The 24,289-nt window shown below is 40.8% G+C and overlaps 2 protein-coding genes across 2 annotated transcripts in view; one reads left to right on the forward strand and one right to left on the reverse strand.

The window, feature by feature from the left end:
- mad1l1 (mitotic arrest deficient 1 like 1) overlaps positions 1 to 24,289 on the reverse strand; it is a 936,602-nt gene that overhangs the window by 739,640 nt on the left and 172,673 nt on the right. The window lies entirely within an intron of this gene.
- Positions 13,108 to 16,628, forward strand: LOC114649590 (uncharacterized). The gene is made up of 7 exons (XM_051933627.1): positions 13,108 to 13,604; positions 13,699 to 14,026; positions 14,115 to 14,895; positions 15,008 to 15,217; positions 15,315 to 15,631; positions 15,723 to 15,979; positions 16,189 to 16,628. Exons 1-7 carry the CDS (start codon positions 13,123 to 13,125, stop codon positions 16,439 to 16,441), a joined length of 2,628 nt encoding a protein of 875 aa, XP_051789587.1. The 5' UTR covers positions 13,108 to 13,122; the 3' UTR covers positions 16,442 to 16,628.

Genomic DNA, 24,289 nt, shown 5'->3' on the forward strand with positions numbered 1-24,289 from the left:
CATTACTGTGAAACCTCCTGGTTAGTTCCACACACCCCCTATTAACAGAAGAGAAAAATACAAACTCTTAATAATCAATTGAGGCATTTCTACTTAATTAATCTTTTATAATAACAAAAAGCAATGGAAAGTTGAAGTAAATTAAAGTGTACTTATGAGATCATAAAATACCCCTAAACATTATTAGAAACAGCTAATAAAATATAAACTCAATTGCCTAATAATAATAATAATAAAGCCTTATAAAACAAGCAACTACAGATGATCATATATAAAAATAATACTGTATACTGGTCGTATATACTCCACCTCTAAACCATTGGCATTGTGCTGTGTCAGATTCCTATTGCACAGTGATTTCAAGATATGGAAAGACACACTGTAGACCTCACTTTCAAATGAGTAAAGCAATAACACAGGCTGAGAGGAAATCGCCCATCAATTATGCAGCCTCCTCCTAAAGTAACTCTGTAATTAAGCTTTAAATGGACATTCATCTAGATAGAGTACTGAATACATTATAGGAATTATTCAACATTTCCTCTCATTTTCACAGGAAGTTTACCAAAATTTTGGTAACTCCAGTTTATCATAAAAAAAATTCTGATGACTTTAACACAAGAAACAAAAACAAACAGAATTTTTAAAAAAATCCAACCAATCAAAATGCTTTTAATGAACATACATAAAAAAACATTCATGGGTTTAGCTGCCGTTTTAAATATCTCGCACGTCAAGCTCACAGTGAAGTATTTATTTCCATTAAGTAGGAATGAGAAAATACAGAATAAGAGGCAGTTCTGCATTTTCTGTAAAAATCATCAGGTTAGGGCACCCACAACATGTTTCTGGTGTTCCTGCACCCCTAAACTCTACCTCTCATGCTGTTCACACAGCAGAGTAATATATGCAACTTCTCCTTGGGGACCATGTGCAGTAATCTAATGGAATGAGGAAAATACTACCCTAAGTCCTAAACTTTAAAAGGCCATTATGGTCCCATTTCTTTTGGCATGGGACCATATGCTGCCCTCTATCAGCCTTGAGATGTTTTAGCCTCAATCAATCTTCTCACCTTCAATGGAAACTTCATACCTGACACTTTAACAGGTTGCATGCCAACTACCATCCTACAGCAATGCTGACAACATCCTCCCAGGTTGTGGGGCTTACTCCGTCAAGATTAACAATATGCTTCCTTTTCTTTAATTCATAATTTCAAAGATTTACCTACAAACTTAAACAATAACCTTGAAATATTTGATTTATTAGGCACTCAACAAAAAGTCAAAGCTAGGTAGTCTTATGTGAAAAAGTAAACAATTAAGTTCTACCATCACAAGGATTTTTAGCTGTGTGGTTTCCAAACTTTGAAATAACATTTTTATTATTATTCTAATATACCCTTAGTGTCCTGTGGATAATGCTGTTATTGGCACTAAAATGGAATGTTTAGAATTATTTTTAATTGTAATTGACCATCATCTATTCTGTTCTCAAGTGGAGATTATTTACAATTAGGAAGCCCAAGAGTTACTAAGGAGACCTTGCAGGAATTGACATTTCTAAAAATACAGACAACATATTTCTAAAGTTATAAAAATCACTGTATGTATCAATGAGTAAAAATAGTTTACATTTAAAGTAGTCTCCTAGTCAAGAACTTGCTCTACATTAACAAACTAAACCTGGAATTTTTGTTTATCTGCATTATGGTAGCTAGGCCATGACGAATCAATGTCACTAATAAGCAAACTTCACAATCACAATAAATTTTGAGAATAAACACAACAGAGGGGAGAAATAGACAAATGTATCACACATCCACACCAGAACTTTTATTGGTCTACATTATGGTAGCTAGGCCATGAATCAATGTCACTAAGGAAACTTCACAATCATAATATATTATGATAGGGGAGAAATAGAAAAATGCATCACACATCTACGCTGCTGTAAAGAAATAAAAAGGTCGAGATCCATAAATGACCAACAAACAGGTGATTGTCAGCAGCAGTATGAACAACCCCCCCCCCACCTCCCACAAAAGCACACAAATGGGAGCAGAACTAAGAAGTCAAAGGAAGTAAGTAAAACACATAAATGCTTTGCTTCAATAACTTGTTGAAAACAGGATGACTTCTTGACTATATTACTTCTGGGGCAGCATAGTTTATCCTCTGCTATCGGGTGAGGTCAAACAAGTAGCTGAAGACCAAAGACAAAGACAGCAAACATAATGATAAACCAAGAACATTTTTGAGCAAAAGAACAAAGTGTGTGTGCAAGCCAAAAATAATGCTAAATCAACTGTGAATAAGAGACTGCTAAAGATATATTGTGACTCAAAACAAAGAACAAGAGAAAACAGGCAGATATAACTGCTGAAACTCTAAATATGCCATGTGCTTCAGTGATCATCAGAGAATCATTCTGGAGAGGAAAGGACCAATGGACTGCAGAAGATACCCACATCAAACAATACTGTTCATCGTTGCACCTCATCTGTATTTGATGATATAGCTGTGCAGTGCATGGCTTGCCTTCGGCAAAATACTATAATTTCAAAGTTCAATTGGAAGTGTTAAAAGACATAACCAAAAAAAACAAAAAACAAAATAGTCACACTTGCTTTCATAAATCTAATATAAGTAGTGAAAAAGAAAAGATTTTCTGTTTTGCAGACTGTTAATAGATTAAAACAGCATGAGAGCTATTCTAAAGTACTGGATGATTTTATAAACACACTAGTAAAATACCCGCGCTTCGCAGCGGAGAAGTAGTGTGTTAAAGAGGTTATGTAAACATATATATACATATACATATATATACATATCTACATATACACATATCTACATATATACATACATACATAGTGCGTTGTAACACGGGCTGTGATTGTTACATGGGAGGGAGACGACAAATCACAGCTTCCCGCTTTCTAATCGGGCCTGTGATTGGTGCTTTGACTGATGCCCAGATCCCACAGTATCTCCCCTTAGGAGAGGCGTTAGGCAAGTGTAATTGAATAGCGGTGCTGCAAGTTTAGCTTTACACCTGTTTTTAAGGCTTATTGACTGAAAGGGGCTTTCATGAAAAAACTTAGGGCTTTGCTACAGGATACACCCTCCACAAGTTAAGGAAGTAAAAATAAAAGTATATATTTCTGTTTTATTTAAACCTTTTAAGTTTGTATGCGGGCGGTATGGTGGTGCAGTGAAAGGTGCCAGTTAGGAGACCCGGGTTCGCTTCCCTGCGTGGAGTTTGAATGTTCTCCCCGTGTCTGTCTGGGTTTCCTCCGACAGTCCAAAGACATGCAGGTTAGGTGCACTGGCGATTCTAAACTGTCCCTGGTGTGTGGGTGTGTGCGCCCTGCAGTGGGCTGGCACCTTGCCCGGGGTTTGTTTCCTGCCTTGTGCCCTGTGTTGGCAGGGATTGGCTCCTGTATTTAGGATATAGCGGGTTGGATAATGGATGGATGGACATTTGTATGCATAGCTCCATTTGCCCGTTTTCATTTTTTTTTCTTTCTTCAGTAATATTTCAGCAAACCCGGAGCTTGTTAGTTCAAATCCTGGTACTGACACCACTGTGTGACCCTGAGGAAGTCACTTCACCTGCCTGTGCTGTAAAAAACAAAAGTAATATAACAAATTGTACCTCAGATGTTGCAAGTTGCTGGAATAAAGGCATAAGTAAAATAGATAAATATGGATTATACACATAGGAACTATTCATTTATTTTCAGTTAAGTCATCTGCAGCAAACCTTTATAAATGAGGGTTTCTCCTTTTTAGATAGTGCAAACTGTTTCTTCTTCATTGAGGTTTTCTCTTGGAGAGCTTTTTTCATTTCATTGAAAATTAAAGCAGCAGCTGCCAAAATATGTAGATTTCTTATTAATTTTTCAACATTGTGTAAAATAACTTTATAAAGTAACATAAAAGGTTTAAATACTGGTTATCCTTTTACACTAAAATATTACTAAAGAGATACAAAAAAAGTAAAATGCATATGTTGTTTTTCTTTAAGGAGATTAAATATTACTGAAGAAAGAAAAAAAAAAACTAAAACAGCCAAATGGGGCTATGCATACGAACTTAAAAGGTTTAAATGAAACAGAAATATATACCTTTATTTTTACTTCCTTAACTTGTGGAGGGTGTATCCTGTAGCAAAGCCCTAACTTTTTTCGTGAAAGCCCGTTTCAGTCAATAAGTCTTAAAAACAGGTGTAAAGATATTGACAATAAACTACGCAAATCCACCAAGACATGGAATCGTTTAAATCAAGGCGCGAGTCGAAAAACACCATCCCATACTATTAGTTAACGATTAACACATTTCTATATGTATTGTAAGCATACAATACAACTGATAATATGTTGCGCTTATTTATCTGGTGTACCGACATTTTTGCGCGTTTAACGGCTGAAATCCAACGTGGTTTGTGCCCTTCAGAATGAAAACAGTTTGCATTTACCTTTTTAATAAAAGGCGAGCTTTTAAGCCTGAGAAATCACCCCATAAATGCACACGTTTAATTGCACATGTGTTAATATGTATGCTTACACACTGTTTCTTCTTCATTGAGGTTTTCTCTAGTATGTAGATCGGGGTAATTACATTCACGGCATTCGTAGTCTGAATCACAATCTGATTGTATGGGTGGTTACCTACCAGGTAACGCTTATGGTTGGCCAGCAAGTCAGCTAACATCAGCCATGGTGCCTTCAGTTGTGAGAAGCAGATCATAGAATGGTTGAAAATAGTTTACTGTCAAATAATGCAAAGAGTACGCAACACGTGTTTCGCCCTAATTCTTGGCTCATCAGGCGTAAGGCAAGTGTAATTGAATAGTGGCGCGTCATTGAATAGCGGCACTGCAAGTTTAGTTTCTTTTCAATAAAGTCAGGCGTTCGGCAAGTGTCATTGAATAGCGGCGCTGCAAGATTAGTTTCTTTTCAATAAAGTCAGGCGTTAGGCAAGTGTCATTGAATAGCGGCGCTGCAAGATTAGTTTCTTTTCAATAAAGTCAGGCGTTAGGCAAGTGTCATTGAAGAGCGGCGCTGCAAGATTAGTTTCTTTTCAATAAAGTCAGGCGTTAGGCAAGTGTCATTGAATAGCGGCACTGCAAGTTTAGTTTCTTTTCAATAAAGTCAGGCGTTAGGCAAGTGTCATTGAAGAGCGGCGCTGCAAGATTAGTTTCTTTTCAATAAAGTCAGGCGTTAGGCAAGTGTCATTGAATAGCGGCACTGCAAGTTTAGTTTCTTTTCAATAAAGTCAGGCGTTAGGCAAGTGTCATTGAATAGCAGCGGCGCTGCAAGTTTAGTTTCTTTTCAATAAAGTCAGGCGCGCTTTGCAGCGGCGAAGTTCTGCTTTTAAATTTTTATTAAGAAGAAAAGAAAACCTTTTTAAACTGAGGGAAAATATACCAATAACAATTTGTTAAGGATCTGTTTTTTTGTGAAGCTGCCTTTACACAGCCTGTCCGCTGTTTTATAAACGAACGCCATATAAAGCCGTCCTTTCTCCTTCACAGTCAGTTCACGTGATTACGTGTGAGGCGTGATGTCGCGATACGCAACCCCCGCAACCCCGCCTCCCACGGCCAGCGAGCTGCCGTCCATTACTGTATATGGACAAAAAAAGAGGTTCCAGTTATGACCGTTATGCTTTGAATTTTGAAATGAAACCTGCCTAACTTTTGTAAGTAAGCTGTAAGGAATGAGCCTGCCAAATTTCAGCCTTCCACCTACACGGGAAGTTGGAGAATTAGTGATGAGTGAGTGAGTGAGGGCTTTGCCTTTTATTAGTATAGATACAGAACAGACTGGGCTAATTGTATTGGAGCATCCACAGAGGGATCTGTGGCAATGGTGAGGAAGCATTTAGGGTAATGAAAAGGATAAAAGCCATTGCTCCCTTTGTGATGTCCACCCATTGCTTCTCACAAAATGATGCACTTGCCACAAAAACACATGGACCCAAGTAGCTTCATAAGGATTTAGACATTGTTGTGACAGTGTTAAATTTTGTCAATGTTACAGCCACAAGCACAAAGTTATTCGCTGCATTCTGTGAAGAACTTGGTACTGAGAACTGTACTTTGCTCATGTAAACAGAAGGGTGATAGCTGTTGCATAGATAGGTGCTGGGTGATGCTCTTTAGTATAAAGAAAAACTTCACCCAAAAATTATATTTGTTTTATATGATACTTGCCCGTGTACTTTGTAGTGGAGGCTGAGGGACATTTTTAATCTCATGCTTTCATGCAGAATACAGTGAAATAAGTTTATGACATAATAGAAAGACAACAGTCACCAGTGCTGTACAACAGAAAATATGAAAAACATCCATGTTATTCATGTCATATACTACAACATGTTTGTTATACAGTCACATACTACAAACGTGCAAAATACATGCTATTATTAATAAAATATTGTTACACAGTTCTTCCGGAATTATCAGCATACTAATAAACAGGAAAACTAAAGGCTGATGGGAAGGACATTTAGAATTGAAGGCCAATCTCCCCCCCTCATTTGTTTTTCAAGAGTCTTTTCTTCAATTCAAAAAGGCATTTCATGAACGTCACATGGTTTTAAATACTGACAAGTAGGAAATTACTGCTGACCAAGTTAAATAATGCATACTTAATGGCCAAAGGCCATAGGAAAACAATAGTGAAATAATGTTCTAGAAATTGCCAAAATCAGCCTCAGTAACAAATATTTTGTTATTATTATTACTACACTTGGTCTCATAAGTTTTCTGATTCTTGATGGGACCATTAAGATTTGTTTCATCTGTGCTGTTCTACATGAAAAATTATTATGCATTTGGCCTGTAACCATTTTTGCCTTTTTTTTTTTTTTTTTCAATTAATTGACGACCCACTAGCAGAAATTGCAAACCAACCCCTTGATGAAATTAACAGAATCAGGGATCACCCTTGGTAAAACAAACGTACATGGGAACATATTGCACAGCACTGACATTCGTTTAGACAACTCAATGGGAACCAACGATGGCAACCCGCCACCCACCATTTGAAAGACACCGAGTCTTGAAAATGGGTTTGTGCTACTCAGTACTGGTAGCTAATGTATGTGTACCACTGATCCACACCAGACCCAGACAGCCTCAATAGCCATGATCTGTAAACTGTGTGACAGCCATACGGCCAGTCTGACATATGGATAAATGTCCAGTTTCAAATGCAGCCATAAGTCGGTGCATGACTGAATTAATTTGTGATCTATACCATGCTAACAGTTATTTCAATATCTGGAACATTTTGTCTGTTCTAACATAATATCATTGGAATTACTGTAAAAAGAAGTTCACTTCCATAAGTCTTAATGGTTCTTGGTCTTACAGTCTAACATTTTGAAACCCTGCCAGGCTTTCTTTGCATCATTATTAAAAAATAATTATAGTTTGCCCTTACACAGTGTTTGGCACATTTTATCTATTTCTGCACAATTTTTTTCTACTCTCTGCCAACACCATATTACAATAGAATAACTGGTTGAACTGTTTTATTGATTAACAAGTTAGTAAGGGTTTATTTTTTCAGTAAAGTTTTAACTTAAGTACAATCAATACATCTTCACACAAACATATCTGGATACATTAACATAATACTCACTGCTCTCATAATGAGTCACACTCTGTGCATTTAAAGTAGTCTAGAGGAGTCTCAATCACTTCAGTATACCAGCTTTTTAGTATTTAACTGCTTCAGTTGTGGCAGGTAGTTTGAAATAAACTGAATCATATTATGTTCTTAGGTTCTCAGACCAGGAAATGACCTCCAGAAAAAAAGAGCCATGAATGTGAGCACATCCCTGACGAGAAAGGTTGTTGCACTTGATAAATGGCATAAACTCTGGCAGATAGTCTCCCATAGCAAACTTGACTGCTGCGGGAGTTTTGATTTCTGTTTGTGTCACAAGTTCACAAACAGCAGCAGTGATGGCCTGAGTATCAATAAACAAAGCAATGTATTGTAAACAACAAAAAGGCTAATTTAATTAATTTCTATTGAAAAATAGCAATGTTCTGAACTGATTGATACGTTTGTTCTCCCACATGTGCTTTCCTAGACATTAAAAAAGCCATTTTTAAACAGTATAACTTGGGCATGCTGAAATTATAGCAATCACATAAATTGGGTGTACAGTAGATTACAGTGTAGTAATAACAGTGGGTAAGAAATCCTAATATCTAAGAAGAGAATATTTTTTTCCTAGGTGAAAAAGAAATTAAACATTTTAATTCCACATTTTAAAGGATTATACCCCCATCACAATTTACTGCTGAGATTAAAAAACTGCTTACTGGGATGTTGACAGCTACAATAACTTCATGAACTGGAAATATCACAAACGCGTTCATTAAGCCTAACTGAAATAATCAATGTAGAGAACACAAAAGCCTATGCTCTTCTCTACCAACTGACAGTGGGCAGAGATGAGCATATAAAAGAGCAGTTTCCACTTCATCTAACTATATGTTAAGTAACAAATCTGCAATGAAGTCTGATGACTAACATAAGGCTAATATATGTACATATGCTTGGTTGGAAGAGTGTGGAGATGGATATGATTACACTGCTGCTTGGCAGTATTTTATAATTACCAAACTTCTATGTGAAGACAAAGTGTGTGATACATCATATAGAAAGATAAAAATTACAATCCAAACAATATTTTTTCAGCAACAAGTTATATTTATTAAAAAAAATGATGAAGGAAAAAATTAACTGTACCAAAAACACTGTATTTTGAAAAGATATGCCTCAAAACCAGTATGGTATGAAACTCAGGGTAAAAGTATAATTATTATTTGTATTATTACAATTACAGACAGGTTCCCTTTATGGCTAGTGAGATTTTACGTTTACATGCTGCATTATTGCATTCTCATTGTTATGTTCTCTTTTTAAATTGTTAAAACAAAACATCTTTCTGAATTTTAAGTAGGTTTGTGGTGCTACAATCATTTACTATTTAAATTTAAATATAAAGTAAGGGAGTCAAAGTTCACATGTTCCAAGGTTGATCTGGCTTGAATGTCAACTTGTGAATTTCAGGTCCTATACTTGTTCACAAAGTGAAAATAAATTAATACTGACAGTAAATAATAATGTCAAAGCTGGTAATGAAAACTTAACTTGCATTTATGGCTTTCATTAAAATGATACTTAGTAAACACCACATTAAACAGATTTTTTTCTTTTAAAACATTCTAGCAAAATGTATTTTTTCTAAGCAAAATTTCTCAGAGGAAATAAATCTGAGTACTGCAGTTACAAATAACAACAATGCTTAAATGCCACTTTCCCAATCACAATCTTAAAAAATGGTTTCATAGTAGCAATATTTTATAGTAATACTACACTTTATTTATATAGCACCTACCCCATGATCAAGGCTCTTCACAGAGTCTCAGAAAAAACAGCAGGGTTTATGTAACACTGGATACAAATATTTTCTGCACAGAACACTACAACAAATAAATACAGAATACAGTATACAAAACATTAAATAGAATTAAAGATAATGAACCAAAGTAAAATACTAAATTCAGTACTAAAAGAAAAGACTGAACAAATAACAATTTGTGATTTAACATACACATAAATTATCCTGAACATCTGGACAAAGAGGTAAACTGAAAGAAGGGGGAGGGGGGAATGCTAGGCTAAGTTAAAAGACTTCCTGAACAGTTGTTTTTTAAAAGAGTGAATTGAGTCAGCTGATCTAATTAATTTCGGGAGGTCATTCCAAAGTCTGGGCACTATTGAGCCGAAGGTATTGACTATGGTATTGTGTGACGATACGGGTTCCAATCCATGCTGCCATCTTCCTTCTGGGAGCTCTTGAACCATCAGTAATGTCACCGATGAGCTAGACAGTGAGGCACAACTAAGCAAGGGGATGGTGCAAAAAGTGCTTTTATTTAAAACAAACAAAAAAACAGTGTCCAAATAAATAGTGTAGTGCTTCACAAATCTTTAAATAAATAATCCATTAAAACAAGTGAAAGGTGGAGGTTAAAATCCATTAGAAAAAAAATCTTTAAAAAAACAACGAGGTTAAAACAATGACTGTAAGCTGTCTTTTTTAAAATCACTAAGCCCGAGCATTCTTCTTCTAGTGACTGGTGATTCCCCTGCTTCTCCCATCCAGGCAATGTACCAGGGGAGCCACCCTACCTGCAGCTGACCTGCTCTGCCTGCTGGTCTGGAGGCTTCCCGATCCCTGGCTTCGGTTCTGCTCCCCCCAGACCGAGACTTGGGTTCCCCAGCGACCAGGACGGTCACGCTGTGGAATCCACCTCCCAAGCCTCCCGCTTTCTTCCACGGTGAGCTATCCTTCTTCCGGTCACTCCCACTCCTCACTGAATACTTAGCGGGAGCGACCACAATCGACTGCCCTAGGTGTCGGCCAAACACCCTGCTGGGGCTCACTGTCCAGCTGCATGTGAGCCTGCGCTCACTCGCTCGCTCTCTTGCATTGCACTGGCTTTCCTCTCCCTGCTTCCTGCCTCCCTTTGTCCTTCTTTTGTTCTATTTTCTCGGGTGATTGACAAGCAGCCCTGTGCAGCGATTGGCTCACGCGGAAACGCCTGTGTTCTAATTGGTCGAGGTGTTCTACTTTTGAAAGTTTTGTGAACTCTGACTGGCTGAACAAGATTTGTTCTATTTTTTTTTGCTCCGAAAGACCCGCCTCCCCGCCTAAAAGCGGCGATGTCATGTTCTTTCTTTTATCTTCAAGTGGGCCCGCTGGTACTATTAAAATGGTACTATTGCTGCTACTATTAGTACCCAAGAATTATAGTGAAGTGAAATAAAACGTGAAGTTTTAATGTACTTAATTTTATTTTCTTATGTGCATATTAACGAAAGTGTTCTTTTTTTTTTTCTTTTTAGCGACTACATAGCGATACTTTGACAAGTAGTGTAATAAGTAATATAACTATAAAATAGTGCTGCTGCTATACTGTACAAGGATTATAGTGAAGTGAAATAAAAAAGATGTAGTTTAATCTAATGAGAATTTATTTCTTTTGTACATATTAATGAAAGTATTCTTTTTTTTTTTTTTTTTTTTTTTCATTTTAGCAAACTGGTTTCAGTAATATAGATATCTGTAAATAGTCTGGACAGAATTGCGTTATAATTGTGTTTGTTAATAATGAATAATAATAATAATAATAATAATAATAATGCTAACAATAGGAAATTGCAGTGTAACAATGTAGTTGTAATATTATTAAAGGCCTTAAAAAAAATCCAGCACTAGTATTACCAACCATTTTATTTATTTTGTGTCTATGTTCCCTTACTCTTTCAGAATTAACTTTCTGGTATCCCTTGCCATGGCTGCCACTAGTGTTCTTACGTGAGTCTTTGTTTGTAGTAGCAGTGTTCCTCTTAAAACAAAGGTTTCTTTTTTTAATTGACGTAATGGTTGATTGCGTTATTTTAATAGACCCAACATCGCCTGCGGTGTTGACATGTAAGTATTCATAGGTTAAATAACACAAAGATTCATTCAAAAAGTTTTTGGAATATCGGGCTTGGCGCTTATAGACTTTGTTCAAAGGTGGCGGTTTATCATCCTGTTGTTCCCTTGTTCCTTTTTTCTTTTTGCATGCTCAGTTACTCTTTATTTGATCTCTGTTGGAGGCAACGTGGCTTGGTGCAGACTATATGTAGGTTGTAGCCTATTAGTTGTTCCATGAAGGCCAATTTGTAATATTCTGAAATTTCTTTTAATTTCAGTTTTTGATAACCTACACTTTAAATGTAAATGTCTGCCAGTTTCCTGCGGATCTGTTTCAGGTCGCTCGTTGCATTCCAGCTGGTTAAATTTGAAGAAAAACAGAGGTGTTGTAAAACTTTGGAATGGAACTGTAACTTTCTCTTGGTTTGTCTGATTTATCCAGCTTGAATCCTGTGCCACAGTTCCGCCGCGAGACCTCCGGCGAACTGACCCTGAAGGCCTCCGCCGAGGCGATCCAGGTCGCCAAGGCATACGGCGTGAGCGCCACCGTGCCGTACAGGGTCAAGTCGGCCGAGATGGTCAAGGAGCAGGCCAGGAGACAGGTGCGGGCAGCAGGCGGTGACCCCGGGGACTCCAGGCTGGTGCGCAGCGTCAGCGAGCTCCAGTTTGGACAGTACCGGGGTCAAACTTTTAAATGGTTGCTGACCCATGACCTCGGCTATGCCGTCATGGTGTTGGCAACCCACCAGAGGGAGCGCGAAGATGGCCAGGTGTCGGATAGCCCGCTGGCGAGCAATAAGAACGCCCTGGAGTCCTACGCCTGGCTCTTTCCCGATGTGAAGACGGCCATCCGTCGTCGACGGGAGAGAGACGGGTCGGCCAGGACCCTGGACGAGGGCAAGAGGCTCGTCGGCTTCGGCCAACATGGACACCTGAAGTTTGAGGCCCTTTACGATGCGGAAGATCGGGAGGCTAAGAGGTGAGAGACTTTTGGGTGGGGTCTGAGGGGAAGGGCACAGCAAGGTAGTGGGACCCTGCTTCCATTTGTTCACCTGTTACCGTTCCCACTTTCGTACCGCAACGCAGTTACATCAAATGGCTCCGGCGCCAGACCACCAAAGTCGGGACCAAGATGCATGCGCTCCAGCTGTATGTGCGGCGGAGAGACGAGGCAAAGGCAGCAGCAACCTCCTCCCTTCCCAAAACCACCACTGTTACCCCCACCGCCTCTCTCTCTGCAGCAGCCTCCGTCGTCGAGATTCCCGATGACGTGCTGCTGTCGGCCAGCATGGAGTTGGAGGCTGGTAAGTGACCGCCACCCATGGAAACTGGTGGTGGCTCCTTCACTTTTTCTGTTTAACCTGTTATTTGTTTGAATTTGTAAACAATCTTCCCCAGCATCTACCTCCCAGTCTGCAACCAGTGGAGGGCCTGTGCCATCCCAGCGCTCCCAACCGACGGCTGATCCGGGAAAGCAGCCTTCGCAAATGCTGTCTGTAGCCAGGAGAGAGGTGAGTTAAAAGGATGTGTTTGTTCGAATTGCATTGCCGGGAAAGGAACAGGGCCTGTCTGATTCTTTTTGTTTCTTTTTCTCTTGCTCATGCCGTCTCTCTTTCTTTCTCTCTCACACACACAGCTACTTTTACCCGAGGGCTGGAGGACTTCCCTACCCAAAGAACAGCATGCGTGGGTAAGTCGGGCCCTTTTCACCAGGGGCAAGGATGGAAAGCCTGTTCTGACGTCCAACCTTCGCCTTTGGTGGTATCCTCCCGGCCCCCGCAACGTGCACCTCCAGCCCCCGACATCGCCCGACACCTTTTTTCAGCGCCCGTTCTTCCTGTGGATGCCGTACCGCATGTGGGGCTACAAGCTGTCCTGCACGGTGTGCAGCCACAGGTTGTCGGGAGCCGGACTCTACAGGACCGTCCGGAGGGTCCTGGAGTCAGACGGATGGTACTTTATGGCCACGGAGTACCTGGAGTGCCGGCGCTGCAAGAAGAAGGTGGCGGGCTGGTCGCAGGATGTCTTGGATCAGCTGCACTGCACCCACCTGGATGACTTTCCAGCTATCCTGACTTACAGGTCAGACAAGGAGTCTCCGATGGCTGGGTCAACTCTCCATAGGTAGACAGGCACACACGGGCAGTCCTAACGTCTCTGTTCTGTCTCAACACAGATTATCCTGCGACAAAAAGCTCATCGGGCAGATGCGTGAGCGCACGCTGGGCAACGGGGCCACCCGGCTGCGCAAATATCTGCTCGAGGAGCACGTCAAGTCCTGGTTGGAGCGGTCCAGAAAGTTCATGTTCGCGGCCACCAAGTTCATCACATCGGGTGCCGAGCCATCTACGACTACGCCTCGACCACCACGGATGACCCCGGTGCCCGGTGTAAAGTGGTTGCTGTCCATCTATGCCAGGGAGGTGGCTTCGAGGATAGAAGAGACCAAGGCCCGGATCACCTCCATCTTTGGCTCATTCTTGAAGATGGACTCAACCAAGAAGGTGAGCAATATCGCCATCCCTTCCTTCCTTCCTTCCTTCCTTCCTTCCTTCCTTCCAGCTTACCGTCACTCTCCCTTTCATCGTTCAGGTGACCAAGAAACTTGCTGGTGCCGCGGCAGGAACGGCAGCCTGGGTGACCAACGTGGGGAATGAGTACGGCCAGGTCTTAATCAGCGTCCTCACTGCAGCCGAGGGTGCTGGCCTGTACCCCATGGCCACCGGGCTGATGCGGCGATACCGTGATGCCGGTGTTTCCCCGCCTCTGGTCCTCTATGTGGACCGAGACTGCTGTTCCCACGGGGGACCATCCAAGGTGTCCCTCTTATTCCATCAGTGGGATCAGCTAGTGGTGCGGCTCGACGTGTGGCACCTGATGCGACGCTTCGCGGCGGGTGTTACCACGGAGAGCCACCCACTATACAGCCTCTTCATGGCGCGTCTCTCGTTCTGCATTTTTGAGTGGGACGAGGGAGACGTCGCCCGGCTGCGACAGGCCAAGGCTGGTGAGGCGGGGAAGGGTCCCCGAGGCTCCAGGCAGGGAAACATCCCGTTAAAGGAGCTGGCCCGCCACTGCCGCCGCCGCACGCGCGGGGCGGAGGAGACTGGCCGGCTCATTGACGAGATGTTGGAGGCCTTCGGGGACGCCACTGACACCATGGGTATCCCGCTTTTGGACCGCGCTAAGATCCAGGACATCTGGAAAACACAGAGGCGCCACCTCCACTGCATCCAGGACCCACCCGGCGTGCACCTGTACATGCAGACCGGGCAGCTGGTCAAAGGGGGGATGACGCTGCCGGTGTTCAGGTGTGCGCGAGGTTCAACTTCGTTGGAGTCGTTCCACCTGCATCTGGACCGCTTCATACCTGGTAAGGGTGCCCAGAAACCTGTTCTTTGTGACCTGTGTTGTGCAAGGGAGTGGGTGGCATTGCATTTTTATCTTTCTCTCTCTCTCTCTCACTCACTCACTGTGTCTTTCAGGCACTTCAGCCAGCGCGGCCCACTTTCAGGCCTATCTGCTGGAAGGCCTGGCGCGGTGGAACGAGGACCGTGCGGCACAAGCAGTGGAGGCAGCAGACCGTGATATGGTCTGCTACAGTGGCCAACTCCAGCACACCGTCAATGAGCTGAGTGAAATTTTATATCGCACGAAGCTAATTGACGATCACACCCGGCCTGCGAAGTACACTGGTGAGGCGGGCGTCGAGCCGTCTGTCTGTCTGTCTCTCTTTCTCTCTCCCTCCCCCCCCCCCCTTTTCATTTTAAAACAGTTCCCTCTTTTTCACAGGTGAGCTCATCGGCGTCCAGTACCTTTTTTCGCAGACCGGTCGAGTGCTGGAGGAAGTGATGGGCAGGGATCCCGACGCTCCGGATGGGACTGATACAGACGACGACGACAGTGTCGACGAGGGCTTCCAAGAGAACGAGGGGTCAGTACAAGAACATCTCGAAAACACCCTCTTCGGCCTTGAGGAGGACTTCGCCCGACAACCGTCGTCTGACAAGTCCCAGTCGCAACCTGCCATCGGCGCCTCACAGTCTGGGCCAGCCGACCAGGAGACCTCCCCTGGAGACGAGGCCATTCAAAGGGTGTCCCACGAGCCAGTAAGTCTCTCCCGACGAGTCGTGATATACCTGTGGAATATCCAATGAGTACTCACTCCCCTTTCTCACTTTCGCTCTCTTTCTCCAACAGAGTAGCCTTGGAGCTGACACTGGCCCGGGTTACGAGCACGTGGTCAACCTGGCCTCTAGTCTCATGACGCTGCGTCACCGTGCCTACGTGACTCAGCAGCAAGTGGCGGAGATTGTCGCTCTCTGGGAACGATTGCCGGAGGGCGACAAGGCCCCGGTTCGCTTCCCGCCACGCCACCAGGAAAGACTGGTGAAGGGGAGGTTCCGACGCAAGCACTCGCAGACCAGTGTCACACCGGGAGTGGAGAGCTTGCGACGGTAGGTGCTCAACCTGTTTGGCGTTGCCTCTTTCCTTTTGATTGGATATCAATGGCAGGACTGACTGACTGACTGACTCTCTCTGTCTCTCTCTCTCTCTCTCTCTCTCTCTCTCTCTCTCTCTCTCTCTCTCTCTCTCTCTCTCTCTCTCTCTCTCTCTCTCTCTCTCTCTCTCTCTCTCTCAAAAACCCACCCCCCGAATTTTGTAGGTGTATGGTCGGCCAAGGCGGCCAAGCCGCACAGATGCCAAACATCAGCCGCCTTGTGGAGGCCGTTTGTATAGAGCTGTCCAGGATTCACCCCGAAGGAACCACCATCTGCGGCGTGAGGGTGAACCGCTGGGCAGCTGTGATGCGGGATTATATCTGCATCCAAGAGAACATCCTTACAAACCCGGTACTCATGGCCCAGACACGTATCCAGTTATTCCTCCTCAATCAGCGCACCCTGGCACAATGGTAAGTACACACTGGACAAGTGGGATCCACCATGCCCCTCTCCTCCCTCCCACCCTGACTTACTTTGCTTTCTGTCCCTGTAGGCACCTCACTCGCACCAGGGAGCTGGTACGGCGGGCTCTGGAGATGGCCGTGCCATTGCCATCCAGCTCGGCCCTTGCTTCGGAGCCCACCCCTGCCGTACGGCCACGTCCCACGGGCCCCGAGCAGTCCGCTGCACCATGTCATGAATACTCGGACCTGCCTGACCTGTCCGGTCAGGCGACGCAGCGAACTCGGGGCCCCGTGGATGTGGCACCGCCAATTGTTGGCCACCCCCCCGTGCCACAAGAAGCACCCGCCACCCAGCCACTCCTCCCGCCGGCTGACACTGCCGCTTCTCCGCCTCCACCGGCACAACCTTCAGTACCCCGCACCACTGCCTGGCGGCGGAAGAAAAAACAGGAGGCGGAGGAGCTGGCGCAACAGCAAGGTATCCCTCCCAAACAAAGAAAAAAAGTGGAGGCCTTTGTTTGCCAGCGCTGTGGCCGTCCTAAAACAAAAGAGTTCGGCCACAGCCGCTTTGGGAGGGAAACCTTTTGTTCCACCTCAGCCGGCAGAAGTGTCCAGGAGTGGCTGGAGGAAAAGAGGAGAGCGAAGCAAAATCGTGCCGGGGGGGATGGCCACTAAACAATTTTTGTTAATCAGTAGATGGGCCCATACATTGCTTTTCTTTTTTTTTTTTTTTTCTTATTTTTATAAATTTTTCCAGCTTTTTTTACTTTTTTTTTCTTTTTTTTTTTTTTGCAAATGACTGGCACTTTATATAATTGTCAAGGAGGCCTCCTTTTTTCAAGCTGTTTTTACTTTTTTTTTTTTAATTTTTTTTTTTTTTTTTTTACAATCTTTACAAATGACTGGCATTTTATATGTTGGCAGAAAGGGAGGCCTGCTTCATTTTTCAAGCTGTTTTTACTTTTTTTTTTTTTTTTTTTTTTTTTTTTTTGCAAATGACTGGCACTTTATATATTGTCTCCTTTTTTTCAAGCTGTTTTTACTTTTTTTTTTATTTTTTTGACAATCTTTTTTAATTTTGGGCTTCATCTACTGGTTGGTTATTTTTTTTTTATTTGATATTTATTTATAGTTCCTTGGATTGTTGTTTGACTTTTATTTAATATACACTGATTTCATGTTATATTTATTGTATATAGTTATTTCACGTTATTTTTTTTCTTGGATTGTTGATTGATTTCTATTTATTATATGTATATATTTCATTTTATAAACCTTGTGGATTGAATCGTTGTGTCTGCCTGCCTGCTTCTGTCCCGCCCGCCGCCGCTTTAAGGGCTCTCTGTTTACCTTCCCGCGACCGCGTGGCTAATCGGCTATGCGCCATGCGCCCGCCCCTTTCACCTTTTACGGACCCGGCTCAGCCTCGCAGATCGGCTGGCATTTTTTCTGCAACCACCGTTCCATTCTTCTCTTCTTTCCTTTTTTCTCCCTAGCCGCCTCATGCTTCTATTTATCAACGGGACGTGGATTAGATGTGGCAATCAGCAGCCCCCGGGAACAATTACAGATGCGGATGACTCCTCACCTGTGCACTTAAGTGAAGACCAACCGCATCACAAATTCCCCCGGGAACCACTTGGCCACACACACACCACGCCCCCTCGCTAAGCCGCGAGTGAGGCAATTATTTATTTAAAAAGTGGCCCTGTTAACTTGAGCTGTGGACCCACTACACCACATATTGAAGCAGAATATTCACAGTGTAGGAGTCAAGTTAAGGTGTGGAAGAGTGAAGAAAACAGACATGATGAGATATGGACATGACAGTCCATATTTAAAAGGTAGTAAAACTCATGAAAAATTTCAAGTACTTCTTTCAAGTAGTATATGAAATGAAAGAACATCACGATGTATGAAATTCCCAAGTATAATTTCCAGAAATTTAGTACATTATTAAACAAACCAATCATCAGAGACGACATAATGCAACAACATATGAAGTCTAAAACTAAATCAAATTCTGAATAAAGAAAAAAATATATTTAATTAAATGCTATTAATAATACAGTAAGTTCAGTGGTTCAGACTCAGCACTGGGAACTGGATGTGGCTGTACATTTTTGTTCCAACCTACTTCTTTTTGTTTTGGCCTCCTAGGCTAATTATGCAACCTGTGATTTCAGAGTTTCTGTTTTTTAGGCTTAACATACTGTATAAATTACAAAACTAACTTTATCAATGTTGCATGAGAGTAAGTGGTGTTTATTTTTTGTGTAATTTTTTTTTTTTAAACCTGTTTTAAAGATTTTATCATCATAATTCTGCTGTTTTAGGTGTTCTGGTCATTTAATCCATTAATTAATTGAAGATGATCCAATTAGGTAGCAAACTACAAAGAAAAAAGGCAAATTAACAGGAAAACAAAGGCAAAGAGTTAAGAATTTAAAAACATAACAAAACAAAAATATTTCTAGACGTTTTATAAATGCAAAAGAGAAAAAGCAGCTAATTAAGTAAGACCAATTAGAGGAAAAAAAAAGGTCTCACTAATTTAGAAACTGAGACAAAAACGTGCAGTAACATGAAGTCCCCCTGGACTGAGTTTGAGAACAACTAAACCCATTTATTCTAGTAACTGGTAGAAGCCATGGGGTGCTTATCAAAGATAGATATACACTATACCTAAGGCACATAATCTTTTCTTGTGACAACAACTTTAAAAGGCAGAAATCAATTCGTCTCTATTTAATATTGCATCTTTTAGTTATCACAACCTGCTTTATTCTGCAATCAACATCAAAAGTCCTTTCATCGAGAGCACTTTCAGAAAAAATTCTACCAGTTTCTTCTATACCGATTTAAACAGTATATACTTTCTCAAGACACAATACAAATGGAAATACAATTGTACAGTGTAATCCTCAAAGTAATATTCAGCTATTAAACCATTAGTAAAGAATAGCATTTAATTAAAATAAAAATTAGATATTTGGCTACTACATATTTTGATCAACATTTTAAAATTTCAAAGGTCCAGCATAAGCATGAATGAAATTTTAAAAAAATGTATTCAATGTAAATGGATATTTGCTTGTACTTTGGAAAAAAATGAAAACATTTTATATAGATCGGAATATAAACCCAAATGTGTGCTTGATAGTGTTTCAAAAACGCAAACAGGCATTTGTTCATTTCCAATCCTGTCTCCCACTTAATATGATTCTCAGTGAAGAAAAAATTATCAAAGCTTATAAAATAACAGTTGATTAACTGAATAAATGTAATCATGATTTCTTATGCTACACTAAACCTAAGTAGCATATATTCATTTTTAACATATTATGTGTACCTTAATTACAAAGGATAACCAACAGTAAGTAAAGTGACATAATCCATTTCAGTAACATGGGGGTGGGGGGATCAATTAAAACATGGAAATCTGCTAGAAGATTGAGGAATTGCAAGCCACAAATCTATATGTCATTTCAGATTTCTGAAACCATCCTTCTAAAAAAAAAATCTAAAGAATAAACTGAAACTCTCTGAAACTGTTAGTGAATTCTTATTCCGTTTTGTCACTAATACCTCCTCTAACTCTTTCCCTAGGTCTGTTTGTGAAGAAAAGTAGACAGTCAAATCATGTCTAAAGATTCAATTCTTCTTGCTTGCAAGTCAATCAGACTGACTCGACTGTATTCTTATTATATTTTTCTGTAGCAACTCTAGTAATCTTAATTCTGCCATACTGTTTCATAGATTGTTCATTGACTCCACATGTTATCAAATCTGCTGTTATTTATTGTTTATTTTGAAATGTGTAACTATTCTGTTTAAAAACAGTTTATCATGGTATGTTCTATGAATAGTACTATATAAATAGACTGAAAAACTAATCTAATGATAAGCATATTATACATGCACATATTCTTATCATACATTAACCCAAAAATATCAAAAAACTGAATTGAAAATTATAGTTATATACTTATTATAATTAATGATAATTCTAAACATACAATTATATTCTGATTTGAATACAACAGGAATCTAGAGTAAATATATCACAATTTTAAAGCCAAGATACACTAATATATACTTAGTCTTAATTGCTTTGGCAACCATGATAATAGTAAGTTCCACCTTTCAGCAAATGTTTAGATGAGCAAGCAAAACTCTCATCTGGCATGCTTCTTATTACAATAAGGGGAATTCAATTACAAAAATGAAACAGCATACTGTACATCAGCTTTAGAGTTCATAAGAATGACAATCTTTATTATACTATCATGAGCCCTTAAACAGAAACAAAATCTTAGATATCATTAAATGCACATTAGTGACTTACACTACCAGAAAATGAGAAGATGACATGTTAACTCAATTTATAATTAGCTATTATAAGAGATTTTTGTTCCAAAATGACAGTTTATTTGTGTAAATGAAAAGATCCATCCATTTTCCAACCGGCTGAATACGAACACAGGGTCACGGGGGTCTGCTGGAGCCAATCCCAGCCAACACAGGGCACAAGGCAGGAAACAATCCCGGGCAGGGTGCCAACCCACCGCAGAACACACACAAACACACCCGCACACCAAGCATACACTAGGGCCAATTTAGAATCGCCAATCCACCTAACCTGCATGTCTTTGGACTGTGGGAGGAAACCCACGCAGACACGCGGAGAACATGCAAACTCCACGCAGGGAGGACCCGGGAAGCAGACCCGGGAAGCGCACCCAGGTCCCCAGGTCTCCCAACTGTGAGGCAGCAGCGCTACCCACTGCGCCACCGTGCCGCCCTGTAAAGGAAAAGATAATCTACAAAAACAATTCAGACACAACAGTATGGCCAATGCACTTGATTTGTACAGGATCTAGGAAATAAGCTTATGTGTTTCCCTGTTTATTTGGTCCACCTTTCATTTACATTTACTTACTTAGCTTAGACAGGTTTCCTAAGTAACTTATGCATACCTAATCATTCCCTACAAATTTATCCTGGTGTGCCCCCAAATTCCTTTCATTCATTTTCAGTGATCTTGGAATAATAAAATTTCCCAGGTAACGCAAAACACACAAGAATTCCTCTCAAAGTTGGAATAAACTTTTCAATGGCCAAGAGGCACATTTAAAAGAAATAAAGAGGAAAGCGTCTATAATTTTTTTACCAGTCACCTGCAAGTCCAAAACTCTAACCTCACCAAACAGATTAACTTTATTCCATATAGAAGAAGCTGACACATTTTACACCATCTTCAGGAATCCTGCTCACACATTTTCAAAACACATTATGCAATAAACTGTTTAGCAATATTCTCCAGCTCATCTCTAAAAAATGCACACTGAGCTGAGATATACAGATAACTGATGTAACAAATAACCAAGTGAATCAGGAATACAAATACAGGTGCTGGTCATAAAATTAGAATATCATGACAAAGTTGATTTATTTCAGTAATTCCATTCAAAAAGTGAAACTTGTATATTAGATTCATTCATTACACACAGACTGATGTATTTCAAATGTTTATTTCTTTTAATGTTGATGATTATAACTGACAACTAATGAAAGTGCCAAATTCAGTATCTCAGAAAATTAGAATATCAGTTAAGACCAATGCAAAAAAAGGATTTTTACAAATGTTTACCAACTGAAAGGTATGAACATGAAAAGTATGAGCATGTACAGCACTCAATATTTAGTTGGGGCTCCTTTGGCCTGGATTACTGCAGCAATGCGGCGTGGAATGGAGTTGATCAGTCTGTGGCACTGCTCAGGTGTTATGAGAGCCCATGTTGCTCTGATAGTGGCCTTCAGCTCTTCTGAATTGTTGGGTCTGGCATATTGCATCTTCCTCTTCACAATACCCCATAGATTTTCTAAGGGGTTAAGGTCAGGCGAGTTTGCTGGCCAATCAAGTACAGGAATACCATAGTCCTTAATCCAGGTACTAGTAACTTTGGCACTGTGTGCAGGTGCCATGTCCTGTTGGAAAATGAAATCTGCATCTCCATAATGTTCATCAGCAGCAGGAAGCATGAAGTGCTCTAAAACTTCCTGGTAGACGGCTGCATTGACCTTGGACCTCAGAAAACACAATGGACCAACACCAGCAGATGACATGGCACCCCAAACCATCACTGACTGTGGAAACTTTACACTGGACCTCACGCAATGTGGATTCTGTGCCTCTCCTCTCTTCCTCCAGACTCTGGGACCTTGATTTCCAAAGGAAATGCAAAATTTACTTTCATCAGAAAGCAGCAGTCCAGTCCTTTTTGTCTTTTGAACAAGAGACAGCGTCAGAAGCGTCTCGCCTGGGCTAGAGTGGCTTGACACAAGGAATGCGACAGCTGAAACCCATGTCTTGCATACGTCTGTGTGTGGTGGTTCTTGAAGCACTGACTCCAGCTGCAGTCCACTCTTTGTGAATCTCCCCCACATTTTTGAATGGGTTTTGTTTCACAATCCTCTCCAGGGTGCGGTTATCCCTGTTGCTTGTACACTTTTTTCTACCACATCTTGTCCTTCCCTTCGCCTCTCTATTAATGTGCTTGGACACAGAGCTCTGTGAACAGCCAGCCTCTTTAGCAATGACCTTTTGTGTCTTGCCCTCCTTGTGCAAGGTGTCAATGGTCGTCTTTTGGACAACTGTCAAGTCAGCAGTCTTCCCCATGATTGTGTGGCCTACAGAACTAGACTGAGAGACCATTTAAAGGCTTTTGCAGGTGTTTTGAGTTAATTAGCTGATTAGAGTGTGGCACCAGGTGTCTTCAATATTGAACCTTTTCACAATATTCTAATTTTCTGAGATACTGAATTTGGGACTTTCTTTTAATTTTGATGATTATAACTGACAACTAATGAAAAAAACATTTGAAATACATCAGTCTGTGTGTAATAAATGAATCTCATGTACAAGTTTCACTTTTTGAATGGAATTACTGAAATAAATCAACTTTGTCATGATATTCTAATTTTATGACCAGCACCTGTAAATTGAAAGCAATTGTTTCTACGCAGGTGTGGTCATTGAGATAATAAATCAAGTAATATCCTATCATGTTTAAGTATGTGTACTATATAAACACACTGAAAAAAGCAAGCTGCTGACTATGTCGTGTACAATGGCTTGAAGAAAACAAACACCTCATTGACTTTGAGAGAGCACAAACATTGATACATGTTTAGTAGAACCTCCAGAGAGTAAAACAACTCTATTTGCTGATGTGTGACAGCCAAAGGTGGCTAAGATGAGGTATGCAGGGAAGTTATATGAAAAAAAACATCTTTGGGAAACTGTGGATGACTACAGATGTATGAAAAATGGACAAGCAAACAGAATATCTTGACAGCAAGCAGTAAGTTTAGTCATGAAACACTCATCAAAAGGTTCACAGTGAGGGATACCAGAGTTGCATTGATTGGGCTTCTACTGATTAGTCCCGATTTTTTTTCTCATCACATTTTTATTATAATTTAGGATTCTTTGTCACAATAACTCAACCAGATATAACTTTTAATATTAATGCTGCAAGTTGGATTTGCTACAGTATATATTTTATGGTTAAAAATACATTAACTGGAATCACTATTTTTATTTAGCTATTCTAATTAAGTTCAAAATCAACAAATTAGGCATAAACATTGCATCCATTAACTTCAGGCATTCATCTTCAGCAATTTAAGATTTATAGTGCAGTGATACAATTGTTGTTAGTGTGGCTCTCTACTCAAGCATACTGGTAATGAAATGAAATAAAGGATGTTAAACAAATTATGTCACCACTAAAACAATGATTATGTAATTTAAGTTGTTAAATCCTTACATTCATGCCAGGTTTTGACATTT

The sequence above is a fragment of the Erpetoichthys calabaricus genome, chromosome 11 (genome assembly GCF_900747795.2).
Source record: "Erpetoichthys calabaricus chromosome 11, fErpCal1.3, whole genome shotgun sequence".
NCBI classification, from domain to species: domain Eukaryota; kingdom Metazoa; phylum Chordata; class Cladistia; order Polypteriformes; family Polypteridae; genus Erpetoichthys; species Erpetoichthys calabaricus.

Coding starts and splice junctions, on each gene's coding strand:
- LOC114649590 (XM_051933627.1), top strand. CDS start 13,123: ATGCCGTCTCTCTTTCTTTCTCTCTCACACACACAGCTACTTTTACCC. Junction 13,605..13,698: donor CCAGCTATCCTGACTTACAG/GTCAGACAAGGA, acceptor GTCTCAACACAG/ATTATCCTGCGACAAAAAGC. Junction 14,027..14,114: donor AGATGGACTCAACCAAGAAG/GTGAGCAATATC, acceptor TTCATCGTTCAG/GTGACCAAGAAACTTGCTGG.